This window comes from Rousettus aegyptiacus, unplaced genomic scaffold (genome assembly GCF_014176215.1).
Source record: "Rousettus aegyptiacus isolate mRouAeg1 unplaced genomic scaffold, mRouAeg1.p scaffold_m13_p_14, whole genome shotgun sequence".
Classification (NCBI taxonomy): domain Eukaryota; kingdom Metazoa; phylum Chordata; class Mammalia; order Chiroptera; family Pteropodidae; genus Rousettus; species Rousettus aegyptiacus.
In genome coordinates this window covers 3,407,177-3,421,697 of record NW_023416289.1, presented here as the reverse complement: position 1 = coordinate 3,421,697, position 14,521 = coordinate 3,407,177, and the positions used below count along the sequence as shown (strand labels likewise).

At 66.8% G+C, this 14,521-nt stretch overlaps 2 protein-coding genes across 9 annotated transcripts in view; one reads left to right on the top strand and one right to left on the bottom strand.

The window, feature by feature from the left end:
• Window positions 1-632, top strand: part of BRD7 (bromodomain containing 7) — a 32,586-nt gene extending 31,954 nt beyond the window's left edge. For both annotated transcript variants that reach the window (XM_016147601.2, XM_016147600.2), the window contains exons 16-17: window positions 8-151; window positions 396-632. In XM_016147601.2, coding sequence (XP_016003087.2) covers window positions 8-151; window positions 396-451 — 200 coding nt within the window. In that variant the 3' untranslated portion in view covers window positions 452-632. The remainder of the gene's footprint in view (window positions 1-7; window positions 152-395) is intronic.
• Window positions 633-1,004: 372 nt separating this feature from the next.
• Window positions 1,005-14,521, bottom strand: part of ADCY7 (adenylate cyclase 7) — a 48,127-nt gene continuing 34,610 nt past the window's right edge. For 5 of the 7 annotated variants that reach the window (XM_036231259.1, XM_016147595.2, XM_016147593.2 and 2 more), the window contains 18 exons: window positions 14,142-14,300; window positions 13,840-13,972; window positions 11,675-11,866; window positions 11,385-11,419; window positions 10,767-10,850; window positions 10,542-10,614; window positions 9,317-9,414; window positions 8,883-8,967; window positions 8,374-8,499; window positions 7,540-7,638; window positions 6,990-7,180; window positions 6,051-6,141; window positions 5,635-5,790; window positions 5,034-5,180; window positions 4,432-4,536; window positions 4,140-4,254; window positions 3,493-3,617; window positions 1,005-3,309 (listed from right to left, as the gene is read on the bottom strand). In XM_036231259.1, coding sequence (XP_036087152.1) covers window positions 3,163-3,309; window positions 3,493-3,617; window positions 4,140-4,254; window positions 4,432-4,536; window positions 5,034-5,180; window positions 5,635-5,790; window positions 6,051-6,141; window positions 6,990-7,180; window positions 7,540-7,638; window positions 8,374-8,499; window positions 8,883-8,967; window positions 9,317-9,414; window positions 10,542-10,614; window positions 10,767-10,850; window positions 11,385-11,419; window positions 11,675-11,866; window positions 13,840-13,972; window positions 14,142-14,300 — 2,161 coding nt within the window. In that variant the 3' untranslated portion in view covers window positions 1,005-3,162. Of the gene's footprint in view, window positions 3,310-3,492; window positions 3,618-4,139; window positions 4,255-4,431; window positions 5,181-5,634; window positions 5,791-6,050; window positions 6,142-6,989; window positions 7,181-7,539; window positions 7,639-8,373; window positions 8,500-8,882; window positions 8,968-9,316; window positions 9,415-10,541; window positions 10,615-10,766; window positions 10,851-11,384; window positions 11,420-11,674; window positions 11,867-13,839; window positions 13,973-14,141; window positions 14,301-14,521 lie in introns of those variants that run through there. The other 2 variants (XM_036231260.1, XR_004954185.1) reach the window with 2 other exon arrangements.

Sequence of the window (14,521 nt, the reverse complement as noted above, 5' to 3'; positions counted from 1 at the left end):
TTTCTAGCTGAACAAGTGACCAGTAATCTCAAAGAGCTGGCCCAGCAAGTAACTCCAGGAGACGTCGTAAGCATGTATGGAGTTCGAAAAGCGATGGGGATTTCCATCCCCTCCCCCATCGCAGGAGGCAGCCTGGTAGACTTAACAGAAGGTACGAGCCCTTTGTCTCTGGGGGGTGGGGGCTCTGGGGGACAGGACGTCAGTCCTCGCCCTTCAGGTAACGTGCGTTAATGTGTAAGTTTAGGTCCACACATTTGCACCTAGTCTTTAACCTGGCTGTGGCTGTTCCGGAGGGCCTGTCACGGGGAGTTCTGCTGGGCGCCACCTTTACCTTCACGTTTTGTTTTTTTCACTTAAAGGGGAAAAAATGCTTAATGCAATGGTATTTCTTTCAGATTTTGAAGTACCTCAAAAGACTGATGCTGCTGAGTGTGGACCTCATGGGATTTGAAGCTCACTGGTATTTGAGTATATATTGTGTATATATTTTTTTCATGCTTAACTTGGAAATGCTTTTCAGGAGATATTAAATATTTGTAAATTGTGTTTTTAATTAAACTTTGGAACAATTACTTTCAACGTTCCAGAAACTGGACTTCTGTTACGTAATAAAGCTGAACCTGGGACTATGAGCTAGATTGTGCATATCAGCTAAGTTACCCCTTAACCTTTCCCTGGACTGAATCAGAAGTGATAAAAGCTCATAGCCATCCGTTAAAGGAAGCAGGTTCTCCAAATAACTGAAAAACCCCTTAGTTTTTCCACATTTGCCACAGTCCCCATTAAAAAATTAGCCCCAAATAGTTCCTAACTTACCAGATTTGATGACGATCTATTCAAAAAGTAGCGCTTGTGAGGGAGGAACGTGGCTTTGACCTGGAGCCTTCCCGAGAGCAGCGATAAGGCTGCCGCCTCCCACAGGAGTCAGCTAAGCTGGAGGTCTGCGTTAGCTAAGTTCCTGAAGGCCAGCGGAGGCGTTTAAAGTCCAGACACTTTAAAAAACGTGCAGGTTTTCCAAACTGTTAATTTAATATGTGAAAAGCTAAACAAAGTAGAAACGCTGGTACTTTGTAAAAGTAAAATATAACATTTTGAAACCGACGCTAGAGAGCTATAAATATTCAGCACACAGAATGACCCCTGGCCGTTCGCAGGCCCCTCCTCCGAGCCCGCTGCTGGGCACCCTCCCGTGATCACGGCCTCCCGTCAGGAAGCGTCTTAGTAGGTGAACCGGACAACCAAAGCCACGGTTTCCCTAGAGGCAGTGACACCAGCTTCGTAGAAACGTAAGTGAATTCTTGACCACAGAGAGGGTCAGTGTTAGAAAAAATACATGTCTTATCATAAAACAAAATGGCACCTGTGAAGAAATGACTTGGTTGCTAGAAGACAATCATAAAAAAATAACTGCACGTGGCCTTTATGGTCAGTTTAGAGTCCGGACGCCGAAAACGAGAAACGGACGCTGGCATCTGAGCACAGTGTTTGATGGGAGATGAAGTACGTGAGCGGTGACCAGTTCACCCTTAAACTCCCACTGGGATTTTCATCGCTAGGAATGAAAAAAGACTCGAATCCTGCAAGGGTGGGAATCTGCCCAACACAGAGGCGCCCGCCACGTGCCTGGCTTCCCAGGGTGGCCCCAAGTGTGCGTGGAGCCCAGGACCACGTGAAGAGTCGGTGTGAAAACGGCAGTTAAGTGAGGCCTGTTTCCCTTACCAGTGTTTCTGCCATAAAATTTGTTCATACAGCAAGTTCTCAGAATTCATTCATACTGTTCCAGTTAGACGCAACCCATCAGAGGTGCCGGTTGCCGCCAGCTCTCCCAGCCCCTTAGCATAGAATAAGCCCCACAGCAAGACGGCGCACGTGAACAGCGGGGTCGGCATCAGGCCCCGCCCCGCCGGCCCCTCACCCCAGCCCCCCAGTCTCCCCATCTGAAGCTTCCCACGCTCAGGACTGTGTCATTTCAGGGGGCTCGTGGACAACTTCTAGCTAAGGACCCCTCCTGCTTAGTGACACTCGCCTGTTAGAAGCCTGGGGAGGATCAGCGCGCGGTTGGGCAGTTTGGGCCTTCCCCTCCTCAGAACCCAGGCTCACATCTCCGGATTTTTCCAGAGTCGAAGCCGGGGGACGCCACCTCACAGACCTGGCTTTGCACTCGCCGTGATGCATTCTGTGCAGCCCAGTGACGCCTCAGCGTGTGCGCGAGGGCCGGCCTCCCGGGCAGGGACCTGTGCACGCGCTCCGCTGAGCACGCCCGTCTGGTTCGGAAGCTCTGCAGCTAGCTATGAAGACTGGAGAGTAGGGGAGCAGGACGAGAGGCCACCTAAGTCCCTTCCGCACGCCATTCCTTCCTTCCCAGAGTGGAAGTGACGCGGGGTCAGAGTGCAGGGGCGGCCTCGAGGACGCACGCGGAGCCAGAGGGGGGCTGGGCTGGTGGCGGCTGCGCCTCCCTTCCTGCGCTTTTCCCTCAGGGAGCCCCGCCTCGGAGTGCGGGCCCCAGGGCGTCCGAGTCCGAGCTCCGTCCCCACGCCGTGGCCCTGCGTGCGTGCCAGTGGCTAAAAAGGCAAAGACACTGGAGAGAAGAGACTCGTCTAGTGTCTTAAACTAAAAAGGACAAAACCTCCATCAATAACGCGTCCGTTTAAAACAACATGCCAGCGATGGCGAGCAGTAACTAGTGTCCACGCCGGTTTCTTTCCCCCCGCTGTCAGAAACCTTCTCTAGCTTTGGAACCCGTCCCGACTCCGTTCACCAGAACGCCCGTGAGAACGACGCCGGCTCCCTTAGCTGGTCCACTGGGGCCGACAACTTGTCTCAGTCCTGCACCTCGGAAAGACAGGTCTCGCATGTGCAGCTCACGGCCCCCGAGGGCTGTTGGGTCACACTCCAAGACCACGGCGCCCAGGGGGCCAGGGCCCGAAATGCCAAGTGCGCCCTTCCCTGCCGTGCGGAGCCTGCGGCACGGGGTTCTGGGGGCCCAGGCGTGGGTGGACTCCGGTCACCTCGACCCAGAGTCCAATGCACGCGTCCAAGAATCCTCACACCCGAGGAAGCCACTGTCAGGAGGTGGCGGTGGCCAAAGCCTGGGCTGCCTCCGTGGCTGGCGTGGGGCCGTCTTCCCACCGGCTTCCGGCACATTCTGCCACACCAGCAGCCTCAGTTCAGCCCCAGCCCCTGAAACTTGCCAGCGTCTGTGCAGACAAAGTAGGTCCTCAGTTCACCTTTGCCCTTGACATTGATCAGCCCGCGGCACTCGCAGGAATAACCCAGTCCCCGGAGAATGGTGCACGTCTCCTCCGTCACCTGAAACGACAGGAGGCCACAGTCTCAGAAGCCGAGGCGAGCCGTGGGGCAGGCCCCGGCGGAGGTCGCCAGCGAGCCAGGTGCACACTTGGTGGCCCTTGGGGGCACGCGGTGGCTGGACGGCCCCTTGCCCCTGGGAAGCCCTGTCCTCCGTGGTCACGGTGTCCCCAGGTGGGCCCTCACCTGGATTTTCCCGAGCTCTCCAGTGCTCTCCATCCTGCTGGCGACGTTGACCGTGTTCCCCCAGATGTCGTACTGAGGCTTCCGCGCCCCGATCACGCCCGCGATCACGGGCCCGTGGTTTATGCCTGGGGACGACGTTCGCGGTTGGCAGGGCACAGGGGCGAAGCCTCGGGCCCCTGCCCCGGGGGAGGCCAGCGACCCACCCGCGGCCACAGGAAGCCCTGACGGCAGCCAAAGGGGCGTCTGGGGCAGGCCTCCCGAGGTCGGAGGCCACGCCTGGGGTGCGGAAAGGCTTCCCCCCAGTTCTCGGACTCTGCAGTGCTCCAGACGTCTGGGTGGCCTTCCCAGCGGAGGGCAAACGGCTTTGAGCGCTGACCCCTTCGGCGAGCAGTGACCACGTGAGCTAGTAACTTGGGTTTTTGTTCTCAGTGTAGTCGGCTCACCGGTTTATAGCTAGTGATTTTGGGTTCTCCATTTTCTTAAAACTGAAAGCTAACTCCCTGTGACATGCAAGGAAATAATGGCCCAAATCGCTGGGGTCCTACGACGGTCAGAGAGGGATCTCTAGAACTTTCCCAACGGCAAAAGCAGCCAGACCGAGCGCGGAGCCGGCGGCCGGGAGCGGGCGGAACCTGCCCCTCGCTCACCGACGCGGAGGCGGAAGGAGTTGAAGGAGTGCCTGTTGATGCCGTCCAGCTTGCTCATGAGGGCCGCGCTGAAGTCCACCGCGATGCCCACGTGGGCGTGCCGCCGCTCCAGGTCCTGCGGGACAGGGCGCTGCGCACGGGGCCGCGGAGGCCACAGCCCGTCCTGCCTCGGCTGGGGCTGGGACCCACGGGATGGCCCGGGGGTGCCCACCGAGGTGACCGGTCTGGGGGCAGCTGTGTTGAATCTTGCCCCGCGGGGATGGGACATGGGGCCACCAGACGGGCTGCGCACCTGGTTCTCGTGCCCTGAGGGGACGCTGAGCCCGGCGGCCGCCATGTAGGTGCTGCCGATGGTCTTGATCTTCTCCACGCTGCTGAACTTGGGCTTGAGCAGCAGCTGCGGGACACACGGGGGCGGGGGCGTCACGTGTCACTGCGGCCAGGCCTGCCGCAGCTCCCGAGACCCTGGGGGCCCCCAACTTCTGATGCAGACGCCCTGCCCCCGGGGTCGCTGAGCTCCCACCTGGGCGCACGGGGCTTCTCCCCCTGCCCGTCTTCCCCGACACCCCCCTCCCTCGTCCCTTCCACTCTAGGCTGGTCTCGTGCTGGCTAAACTCGTGGCTCTGCGGCCGCCCGCTGCTTGTCTCCGCCTCCCGGTCTAGCGCAGACGAGGCGGGGCTCCCAGACGGGTGGCCAGCGTGGCTGGGACTCGGGCTGCCCTACAGGGACCCCAGTCTCGTCGTGGCCACCCGCCTGTCAGGGAAGACGGCCACAAGGCACTGGTGGACAGAGCAACGAAGAGGGCACGTCGGGACATTTTACGACTCGTGCAGAGTTGACGCCCCCTGCGCGGGAGCCGTGGCGCGGGGCATCAGGCGTGGGGCTGGGCAGGACCTCGTCGAAGTCGGCGATGATCTCGTTGAGCAGGCGCAGGCACTCCAGGCCCTCCTTGTTGACGTCGCACTCCGTGTAGAAGACCTTGAAGTCCGGCACGGACGCAAACATGACGGAGACACAGTCGTAGGACTGATGGTACCAGTCCTGGGGGGAGGGGAGACGGGGCCTGTGGTCACCCGCCCGGCCTCCGGGGTGGGAGGCGCGGTGCGGGGGGGTGGGCCCTGGTCCACGGCCCGGCCGTTTGAAAACAGGAGATTCAGAATCCATCGGTCTGGGAGGGGCTGGGGGGGTCAGGGGGCCTTTCACTCTTCGGTGCCCTAGTCCTGAGGCCGAGAACCCCCGGGGGAGAAGCAGCCGTCAGGAGCCCGCTGCCCGCTCACAGGCCTGTCCTTGGCCGTGACGCTGCCGCACGGGACCAGCGGAAACACGTGTGTTCATCGGTTACAAATGCCCGACGCCGACGGGCGCAGCCGGCCTGCCAGGCAGGCGGCAGTGGCCCCGGCTCACAGACGGGAAACCGAGGCCCAGGGAAGCGCGGCTCGCGTCGCCCGGGTCGCTGGACCTTCCGCGCCCCCCCGCGAGCGGCCGACCACCACACCTCATTCAACTTGTCGCCAATGAAGTGGGCAGCCACGTGGGCCGGCAGGACGTTCTCCAGGAGGAGGCGGTTCACGTTCTCCATGGTCTCGAACTCCTCGTGCTCCTTCTTGAACTTGTTCTTCCACAGACAGTCCAGGCGGCAGTAGTAATCGATCTGCAGGCGCGGCGGCGTGAGGGTCGCCCCGGGGCTGGGGCGCACGCGTGGTCCCGCCCAAACTCAGCAGCCTCGACACCCCGGTCCGCCGCGGGGCCGGGTGCCGCCCGGGCCCCGAGGGAAGGCGACCCAGGGAGACAGGACGCCCTGCTGTCTTCTGTGCGGCTCCCCGAGGCAGCCGGGCCCCGCCCCGCTCCCGCTCCACGTGGGGAACAGGGCGCTGCCCTGGGCCCGGGTGTGGGGGGCCCTCCCCGCCTCACCTGCCTGGAGAGCATGATGAGCGTGGTGTAGAACAGAACCAGGTAGAAGCAGATCATGGTCTTCAGGTCCCTCCACGAGCAGACCGAGGGGCTGTGGGACACGAGGGGGTGGGCTGGGGCTCGCTCCCATCCCCCACGCTCGCGGCGCAACCCAGGGAAGCACCACCGAGACGGGGGCCCCCGCTGCCCCCAGCGCTCACGTCCTCGCGTGCAGGGCACACGAGACGACCCCAGGTCGTAAAGATAAGGGGGTGTCGCGCGGAGGTTGGCTGGGAAGTGGGGGAGGCCTCGCTGAGGTGACAGCCAAGCTCGCACGTGAATGACGAGGACAGCCGTGGCAGAGTGAAGGAACAGCACCCGGCAGCCGCGGGCCCGGCGGGGGCGGCCAGGCTCCTGGCCGGGGCCAGGGCTGGGAGGCCGGCAGGAGTTTGCAGGTACAGGCCGGACCCCCAGGAGTGGCTGTGTTCGGGGCACCCACAGCCCAGCCCCTTAGTTCCAGGGGAGCCCAGCCCCTCAATCCATGTGGGGCTCCAAGCCCCAGAGCCCCACACACACCAACCCTTCGCATGCCACAGGGTCACCCGCCTGTCAGGACCAGGCCAGAGACAACTGTTCTCTCCAGAACTCGGGTCAGGACACTGCTAAAGCAGGGGGCTGGGCTGGAGCTGAAGCCTCCCCTTCCCCACCCCTGGCCCAGCCTGAAGACAGGACCACCAGGCAGCCTCCGTGAGACCAAGGGTTTCCCCCCGAGGACCTGCCCCCGAGTCGCTGTCAGCGCTGAAGCTGCAGACCGGGAGGGGCACCCGTCACCCCCTCCCGTAAAGTGGCCAGCACGCCGCCCACCCGCAGCCGCACGGTCCAGCAGGGCCGCGAGCCCGAAGCCCCCGGCCGTGGAAGGACCGCGACGGGCCACGGTCAGGACGGGCCGCGGGGCCCCACCTGAGGGTGTCGGTGCCGTTGGTGAGGTTGCCCGGGCTGTCACAGCAGTGCCACCGCGAGCACAGGGAGACGCTGAAGAGCACCAGGTAGGCCACCAAGGCCACGGTCAGCAACACGACCTTCAGCTCCAGGCTCATTCGCAGGAAGACAGAACAGGCGACGAAGGCCAGGACGCAGCTGCAGGTGTAATACTGCGGGGACGGGGCGCGGTCACCCCGCCGTCCCCGAGAGCCGCCGCCTGGGCCGGGGTCCCCGGAGGGAGGGGCGCACTGCGAGGACGGGGCGCGGTCACCCCGCCTGCTCAGCCGGCGTCCTCACCGGAGAAATGGAGGTCCCGACAGGCCTGCTGCAGAGTGAGCAGCTGGGACACTCAGGCCAGCACAGGGTGTCCCCCACGCCTGGGCCAAGTGAGTCCCCGACCAAGGCCAAAGCAGGCTCTGTGGGCCCTGCTCCCCGCCCCCCTCCTGGGAGAGGCCAGGCTCTGCCCTTCCACACTGGGGGCTCAGGCCCTAGGAATCGGTGGCGGCCATGTGAGGCCCGGCGCACGCACCTGGAGGAGCTCGCACGGGGTCCCGTCCCCACCGCGGAGGGCGCTCGGGCTGCTCTCGTTCCCAGCAGGGGGCCCCAGGGCTGGCGAAGGCAACAGTGGCTGCGGAGAAGACGGGTCCTGTGAGGGGGCCCAGGGACCCCGGGACCTGCCAGGGCCCAGCGGGCGGGCTGAGCTGAAGGGGCCTGCGTCACGCGGCTCCTGCCAGGCCCAGCTGTGGCCCACTCCCCACGGAGCCATCGGCTTCACAGTGGGAAGGGTGCAGCAGACAGACGCCACCCCAGACAGAGCACGAGGCTGCCACGGAGCGGGGCGAATGAGCCCCGTCTCCCCGGGGGATGCTGAGGGAGGCAGTCCCAGAGCCCGGAGTGGGGGGACGTGGAGGAGGGGAGCCCCTGGCTCTAGGAGACTGACGAGGACTGCGCTGCCCGAGCCTCGAGCGTGAGTACAGCCCGAGAGACAGGCCCAAGTGTCCTCCCAGCAGGTACCCAGGACGGTTTGTCTCCAGAGAGGAAACTGAGTCTCGGAGAGGCCGAGCAGGGCCTCCTCAGGGGGCTGAGAAGAAAGGATGGGTGTCGAGGACACTGTGGGGCTGGCCTTGGGAGCCCTCTGGGGGCCGCGAGCCCGCATCTGAGGAATGACAGGTGAGCTGCTCCCAGGGCCGGCTGGGGTCTCTGGGGGGGGGGGGGGTGCTGGGGGAGTTAGCCAGCTGCAGGTTTTAGGCGGCAAGCTAAGAGGAGGCTAGATCTGGAGGTTCCCAGCGTCAAAGACCCCCCCCCAGAAGCGTGCCTGGTGTGGGGGCCTTGCCAGGACCCACCCCTGTCCCCCGGAACCCACCAGGTTGACGATGGCGATGGTGAGCAGGCTGCCGACGGTCAGGATGGCCAGGGACAGCCGCAGCAGGGGGTGCGTCTCCACCCTCTCGGAGATGGACCGGGGCGTCCCCCGGGCGGGGCAGCACCTCTGTGGAAGCGCAGAGGCGGGTCACCCAGCGCCGGCCCCGAGCCAGGAGCGGAGCCCGCTGGTGGCCGCGGCCGCCCACAGCCCAGGGGCCCGCAGACCACAGAGAAGGGTGGGCGCTGTGCCCAGCACAGGAAGGAGGGACACTCCCACCCTTGGGGCTGGGGACAGCCATGGCAGCCGCTTGGGGACAGGAGCAGGCCTGGGAAAGCAGAACCCTCGGGAGACGCCGGGGGAGCACTCAGTGACCGTCCTCAGGGCCTGAAGGGGAGGGGCTTAGACGGGCAAAGCTCGGCAGGGAGGGTCCCCAGGGCAGGGGGCTCGCACCCCCACAGCCCCGACCCCCGGGGGGCCGCACAGCGCCCAGTCGGGGTGCCCCCACTCACCAGGAGCTCGTCAGCAAAGCACAGGCCCAGGACCAAGCCCAGCACACAGGCCACCAGCCCAAAGGACACCCCCAGGGCCGCCGTCCTGGAGAGGAGGGGGAAAACCTGAGTCCTGGGGGAACACCTGAGTCCTGGGGGAACACCTGAGTCCTGGGGGAACACCTGAGTCCTGGGGGAACACCTGCTCGGGGCTAAGCCACACAGCGCCCCCCACCCTCCCAGCACCCCAACGCCCCGGCGCGCGTCAGGTTCTGCCCGCTCCCGCACCGCGACTCCACCCTGGGCAGGGGGCCTTCGGTCCAGCTGCCTCGCCGCCGCCACCGGGGCCCGAGACCAACGTCGCGCCCGCCTTTCTGGGCGAGGCACGGGCGAGGTGAGGGGCCACCCCCAGGCTGACCCCCGGGGTGCGACCGTCCGGCCCACCCCCGTCTGACCTGGGCATCAGCAGCACGTGGACGAGCAGGATGCAGAGGAAGACGAGGCTGGCGCAGGCGAAGTAGTGCCGGGCCCGGGGGATGGGCGCCAGGCGGTACTGCGGGCGGCACGGACCGTGAGGGGCGCCCAGAGCGCCAGCCCCCCCGCCCCTCGGCCCCCCTGGCTCAGGTCAGTCGCCTCAAACCCAAATCTCACATCCGCCCTCGAGTTCCCGGTGACGTGACGTCGTCACCATCCCCGTCGTGAACGAATGACTCGCTCGTTCCCACTTTGCCCCTCTGTTGAGAGGCGATGCCTTCCCCTCCCCTACACGCCAGGTCTCCCACTTTATTGCCAAGGTGCCCCAAAGCCCAGGGGCCGAGTCCGCAGACAGGAGCCCTGAGCTCCGGGGGCTGCTGCCGCCGGGGCTGCGGAGGGCATGTCCCCACCCCACGCGGGGCAGTGAGGCCGGGCCTGAGTCCCAAGCAGCCAGCCGGGGACCCCGTGCTGCCTGCCTAGCTCGGCACCTGCTCCGGGCCCAAAGCGCACACGAGCAAGCCAGGTCCTGAGGCCCCGGGTCCCACGCCCGCGGGGGGCCCGCCAGGGGGGCTTCCTGGTGACCACATCTGCCTCCGGACCCCAGGCCGCCCACCCAGGGAACCCCCCACTCAGCAGCCCCAGCTGGAGGATGCCCCTCGTCCTGGAGGACGAGGCGGGAGGGAGGCCCCAGCACCAGGGTGCTCAGACGGGACACCTGAGGCCCAGACGCGCCGAGACCTCGGTCCGCGGCACAGGGGACGGCGCCCAGCCCGGCCGGGCGAGGGTCACACGACATCCCGCGTGGGCCTAGGACGCTGCCTGCACCGGGCTGGCACTCCGTAACCATGGCAACGGCGAGGCGACCACTGACACAAAGCACGGCCCGTCAGGGCCCGTCCACGCCGGCGCTAGGTCCGGGCTCGTCCCCGAGGATGAGGCTGACGCTGTCAGCCTGAGACCGTGCCAGCCCTTGTCAGCTGAGGCGCTGGCTTCTGAAGGGACCACAGTCTCCCAAACTCACACGGGCGGCAGGAAAGGAGCCTCGTCATGGGGCGAGGCCGGAAGATGGAGCCCCCGCCCCACCTGGCAGCCGGCTGGGGCCAGGCCCCCGCACCTCCCCACGCAGCCGGCGTGGGGCTGCCCTGGGTCCCCCACCCCACCCCAGGCCTTGGGGCCCACACCCCTGTAACAGCTCAGGGCCCTCACCTCTCGCTCAAAGCCCTTCTCCAGGAAGATGGACCCAAAAGTGTAAAAGTCGTCAGACTTGGAGCAGCAGGGCCTGCGGGGTGGCGGGCAGTGAGACGGGGGTCGTGGGGGAGGGGGGCGTCAGGGGCCCGGATACAGCTGGAGCTGGGCCCCCGGGGGGGCCTCGAGGGCACGAGGCGGGCCTGGCCAGCCGAGGGGCGGGGCGGGGCGAGGCTGGGGGCTCACCTGGCAGAGCTGAGGCCCTCGATGGCCGACAGCATCTCGTCGTCATACGAGTCATCTTCGGACCGCCCCTTTGGGGATGCGCTTCTGGAATCGGACACCCCCAGATGGATCGCCCATGGGCCACGTCCAGACACCCCCAAATGCGTTGCCCACGGGCCCACGCCCCCTTGGCAGAGGCAGTGTGTGGACAGGATGACTCGCCAAGTGGGGCTCCCAGGGGCCCGCGGGAGGCCAAGGGCCCTGTGTGAGATGGTGGACAGATGGGGGTCCCTCTGAGGCCCAGCATCGCCCCGCCGGCCAGCAGCCGGGCAAGAAACGGGGGGCGGAGCCCCAGCCCCGGTCCAGGGCCCTTCCTCTAGGCCCACAGTGCCCCTCAGACCAGCCCCGCTAGCCCCAAAGATCCCGCTGCCAGGCAGGCACACGACAAGTACTTGACCGTTGTGAAATTCTGGTTCCTACACTGACCCATGCCACGGCAAGCTCTGTGGTCAGCGCAGGGCCTCACGGCTGCCCTCCTTGGCACAGGCTGGTCAGGGCAGCCTGCCTGGAAGAGGTGACTGGGGCAGGGTGTGGCCAGGAAGGCCGCAGCTTTGACAGGACAGAGGACAGTGCGCCTACCTGTCAGGGGTCCGGTGGCGCCGCAGGGGGATGGCCTAGAGGGGAGAAGAAAAGGTCATCGCTGTCCAGAACGAGAGGGTGCTGGACGCTGCCCCAGCTGCAGGCTTCCAGACCCGGACCGAACCCAGTCTGGGGGACGCGGAGGACGGGGCCATCGCAGACCCCGGGAGCGGGCCCCACACGCCTGCACGCCCCCCGCACCTCCCAGGACGGAGGGACGGGGCCAGCCGGCAGGGTGGGTCCGCACCCCGCAGGCCCCGCCCCCGCAGGCCCCGCCCGCCGGGCCCCACCTTGGGCCGCCGGCCGGGGGGCACGGGCGTTCCGCCGCTGCTCAGGCTCTCGCGGTGGCTGAGGTGGGCGAAGGGCCGAGCGGCGCCCCAGGACTCGAGGTAGCGGGTCATGCGCACGGACGCCCGCATCTTCAGGGTCGCCTCCCCCCTGGGCTTGGGGAGGTGCTGCACCGGCGGCGGCGGCTGCTGGCTCTGCGGGGGGACACAGACATGGTCCCACCCCTGCCCCGGCGGTCCCCATCTGGCCCCAGGGGCAACGGCAGCGCCCGGGGACGGGCCGAAGCCCAGGGCGCGCGGCGGCCCCAGCGTGCGCCCCGTCCCGCTCGGGAGGGAGCCGGTCACGCACAGCTGTGCTCGGCCCCTCACCCCGCCCCCGCCTCCCCAGGGGCAGAGTGGGTCCGGGCCCTAAGCCCCAAGGCCCCACTAGCCCGGCGAGGCACCTCGGACCCAGACACTGTCCCTGGAGCCTGGACTCTGACCGGCCCCTCCCTGGGAAGGCACCCTGGGGGGGCGGCAGCCAAGGGAGCCCAGGCATCCTACCCTCCCACACGTGGCCGGCACATGTCCTTCCGGTGGGGAGCAGAGGGGGGAAGAGGGGTGCTGGCCGGCAACCCGGAGAGACGTCCCACCGAGGAGCGGTGCCCCCTCCTCACACCCAGGGCACCATCTTAGGGAGTCTCACTCCTGTGGCCCCCAAAACACTTCGCGGGCCCATCACGTGCCACGGCCTGCTGCGGCCATGCCAAGGACGCAGAGGCTCAGCCAGACCCGGACTGAGCCCAGCACAGCCCCTCGTCCCCCCGAGTCCTGTCCCATCCCCGTAACGATGCCTGGGCCCTACTCCGGGTGGGAGACTGAGCAGGACCAGAAAAGGGGGGAGGAGAAGGACCAGAAACAAGCCTGGGCCACCCTGAGGCCTGTGGAACCCCTTCCCCCCAACATTACTGCCCTCCGGGACTCCCCGTCTCCAGGGTCCCCGCGCACACCCACGTGGACCAGCCGTGGCCACAGACACTGGCCGAGCCTCCGTGACAGTCCAGGGTCTGAGAAGGCACTGTGCCCTGCGGTGGGGGGAGGTCGAAGGTCGGTCCCCCCTCCCCTGTCAGCAACCCTGCCTGCTCAGTACCCCGCCGGCTCAAGCCCAAGGTCGCTGGCACTTCTGTCACAGGACAGGGGAGCCGGACGCCCGGGCTCCCTGAGATGTGTGCTAAAGATCCATCCTGTCTCAGTTAAAGCACACCTGTTCAGAAGCGGGCCCCCCAAATCGTCACTGCCCACAAGGGACCCCCCATACGTCACAACTGACGTGAGTCAGAGCCTGCGGAAGCTGGGAAGAGACCCCCGTGTCCACCCAGGAGGTCCACTGAGCACCCCGGGGCGGCAGGTGCAGTCACAGAGAAGCGAGCACCCTCTGCGCACACACGGGGGTGGCCTCCGAGGTACGTGTGCAGGTGCAGGCGCCCCGTGTCGCCCGGGCTCTGGGAGGCGGGGATGGCAGTGGCCAGGGTCCTGCAGTGGGAAGAGCCTGGCAGGGGAGGGACGGGCGGAGTGCGGGGCTGGGGGGACGTGTACTCGGGAGGAAGGGAGGAAGGGGGCCGGGGTGGCCAGGGACCCGCGCTGCGGGGTACGGGGTGAGGGCTGGGCTGCATTCCGAGGAGGTGGGGGGCAGCCCCAGATGCTAACTCAGGGCCCCGGCGGACATCAGCAGGATGAGGACCGGGGTGACCTGGGAGGGGGCCGGAGACGGGAGTGCGGATGCTGGGGGAGGCTCGCGGGCTGCCCGCGGCTCCCTGGAGACTGGCCGCCGGGCCAGGCCTGAGGACAGCCGAGGCCTGAGAGGGGGCTGGAAGGGCCTGCCACGGCTGACATTCCTGAGCGAGCCCCGAGGGTGACTCACCAGCAGCCACAGGACAAGCTGCCTCCCGCGGCTGGGAGAATGTCCTATGTGGGCGCAGGGCAGGCTGGGAGCAGCCCAGCGCCCCCGACCACCACCCCGGGGTCCTCGTGGGGAGGAGGAGACATCCGCCAGGCAGGCCGACGCCACAGGTCCAAGTCCGGCCTCGGGGGCCCGGCGCCCCTGCCCGCTCTCCCCGCATGGGCCTTCCCGGGGGTGTGCGCCCTGCCCGTCCCCCCCCCCGCCCCCCGCCGCGTCTGAGCCCTCGCACCCGGGGGTCGATGACCAGGTACGTGCGGATGTTCATCTCCTTCAGGTAGGAGTCGCGCTGCTGGCCATGCCCGTCCTCCACCTCGTACGCCTTGTCCAGGTGGCTCAGCGTCGCCTCCGTGATGTGCACTCGGCTGGGGGGGCCGGCGGGGGGAGTGGCTCACGTCAGGCGGAGCAGCAGCGCCCACCGCGGTGGGGCCGGAGCCCCCGCCGCGCAGTCGCGGGTCCCATCTGACCTGCCCCGCCGCCCGCAGTCGGGCCCTGGCCTCTGACCCCGCCGCGCCGCGGCCGAGCCGCACTCACCCAGGGACGCCGGCCGCCTCCATCCTGTTGGCGAGGGACACGTCATGGGACCACACATCGTACTGCCACTTGCGCAGGCCGATGACACCGCACAGCACGTTCCCGGAGTGGATGCCCACACGCATGCTGATGTCCACGCCCGTGGCCTCCCGCACCTGCCTGGGGCACGGCCGTCTGGTCACTGCAGGCGCCCCGACCCCGGGACGGGCTGGAGGCCCCAGGAGGGGGGAGGGGGCAGAGCCGGGGCGTGGGCGAGGGTGCAGCAGCAGGGCAGGCCCGGCTCACAGGAGCGGGGACATTCTCAGCCCGGCAGCGTGGGCTCCCTCACAGGAGCCGAGCGCCCCGTCCCTGGGCGTGTGCAAATGAGCGCGGCCCGTCCC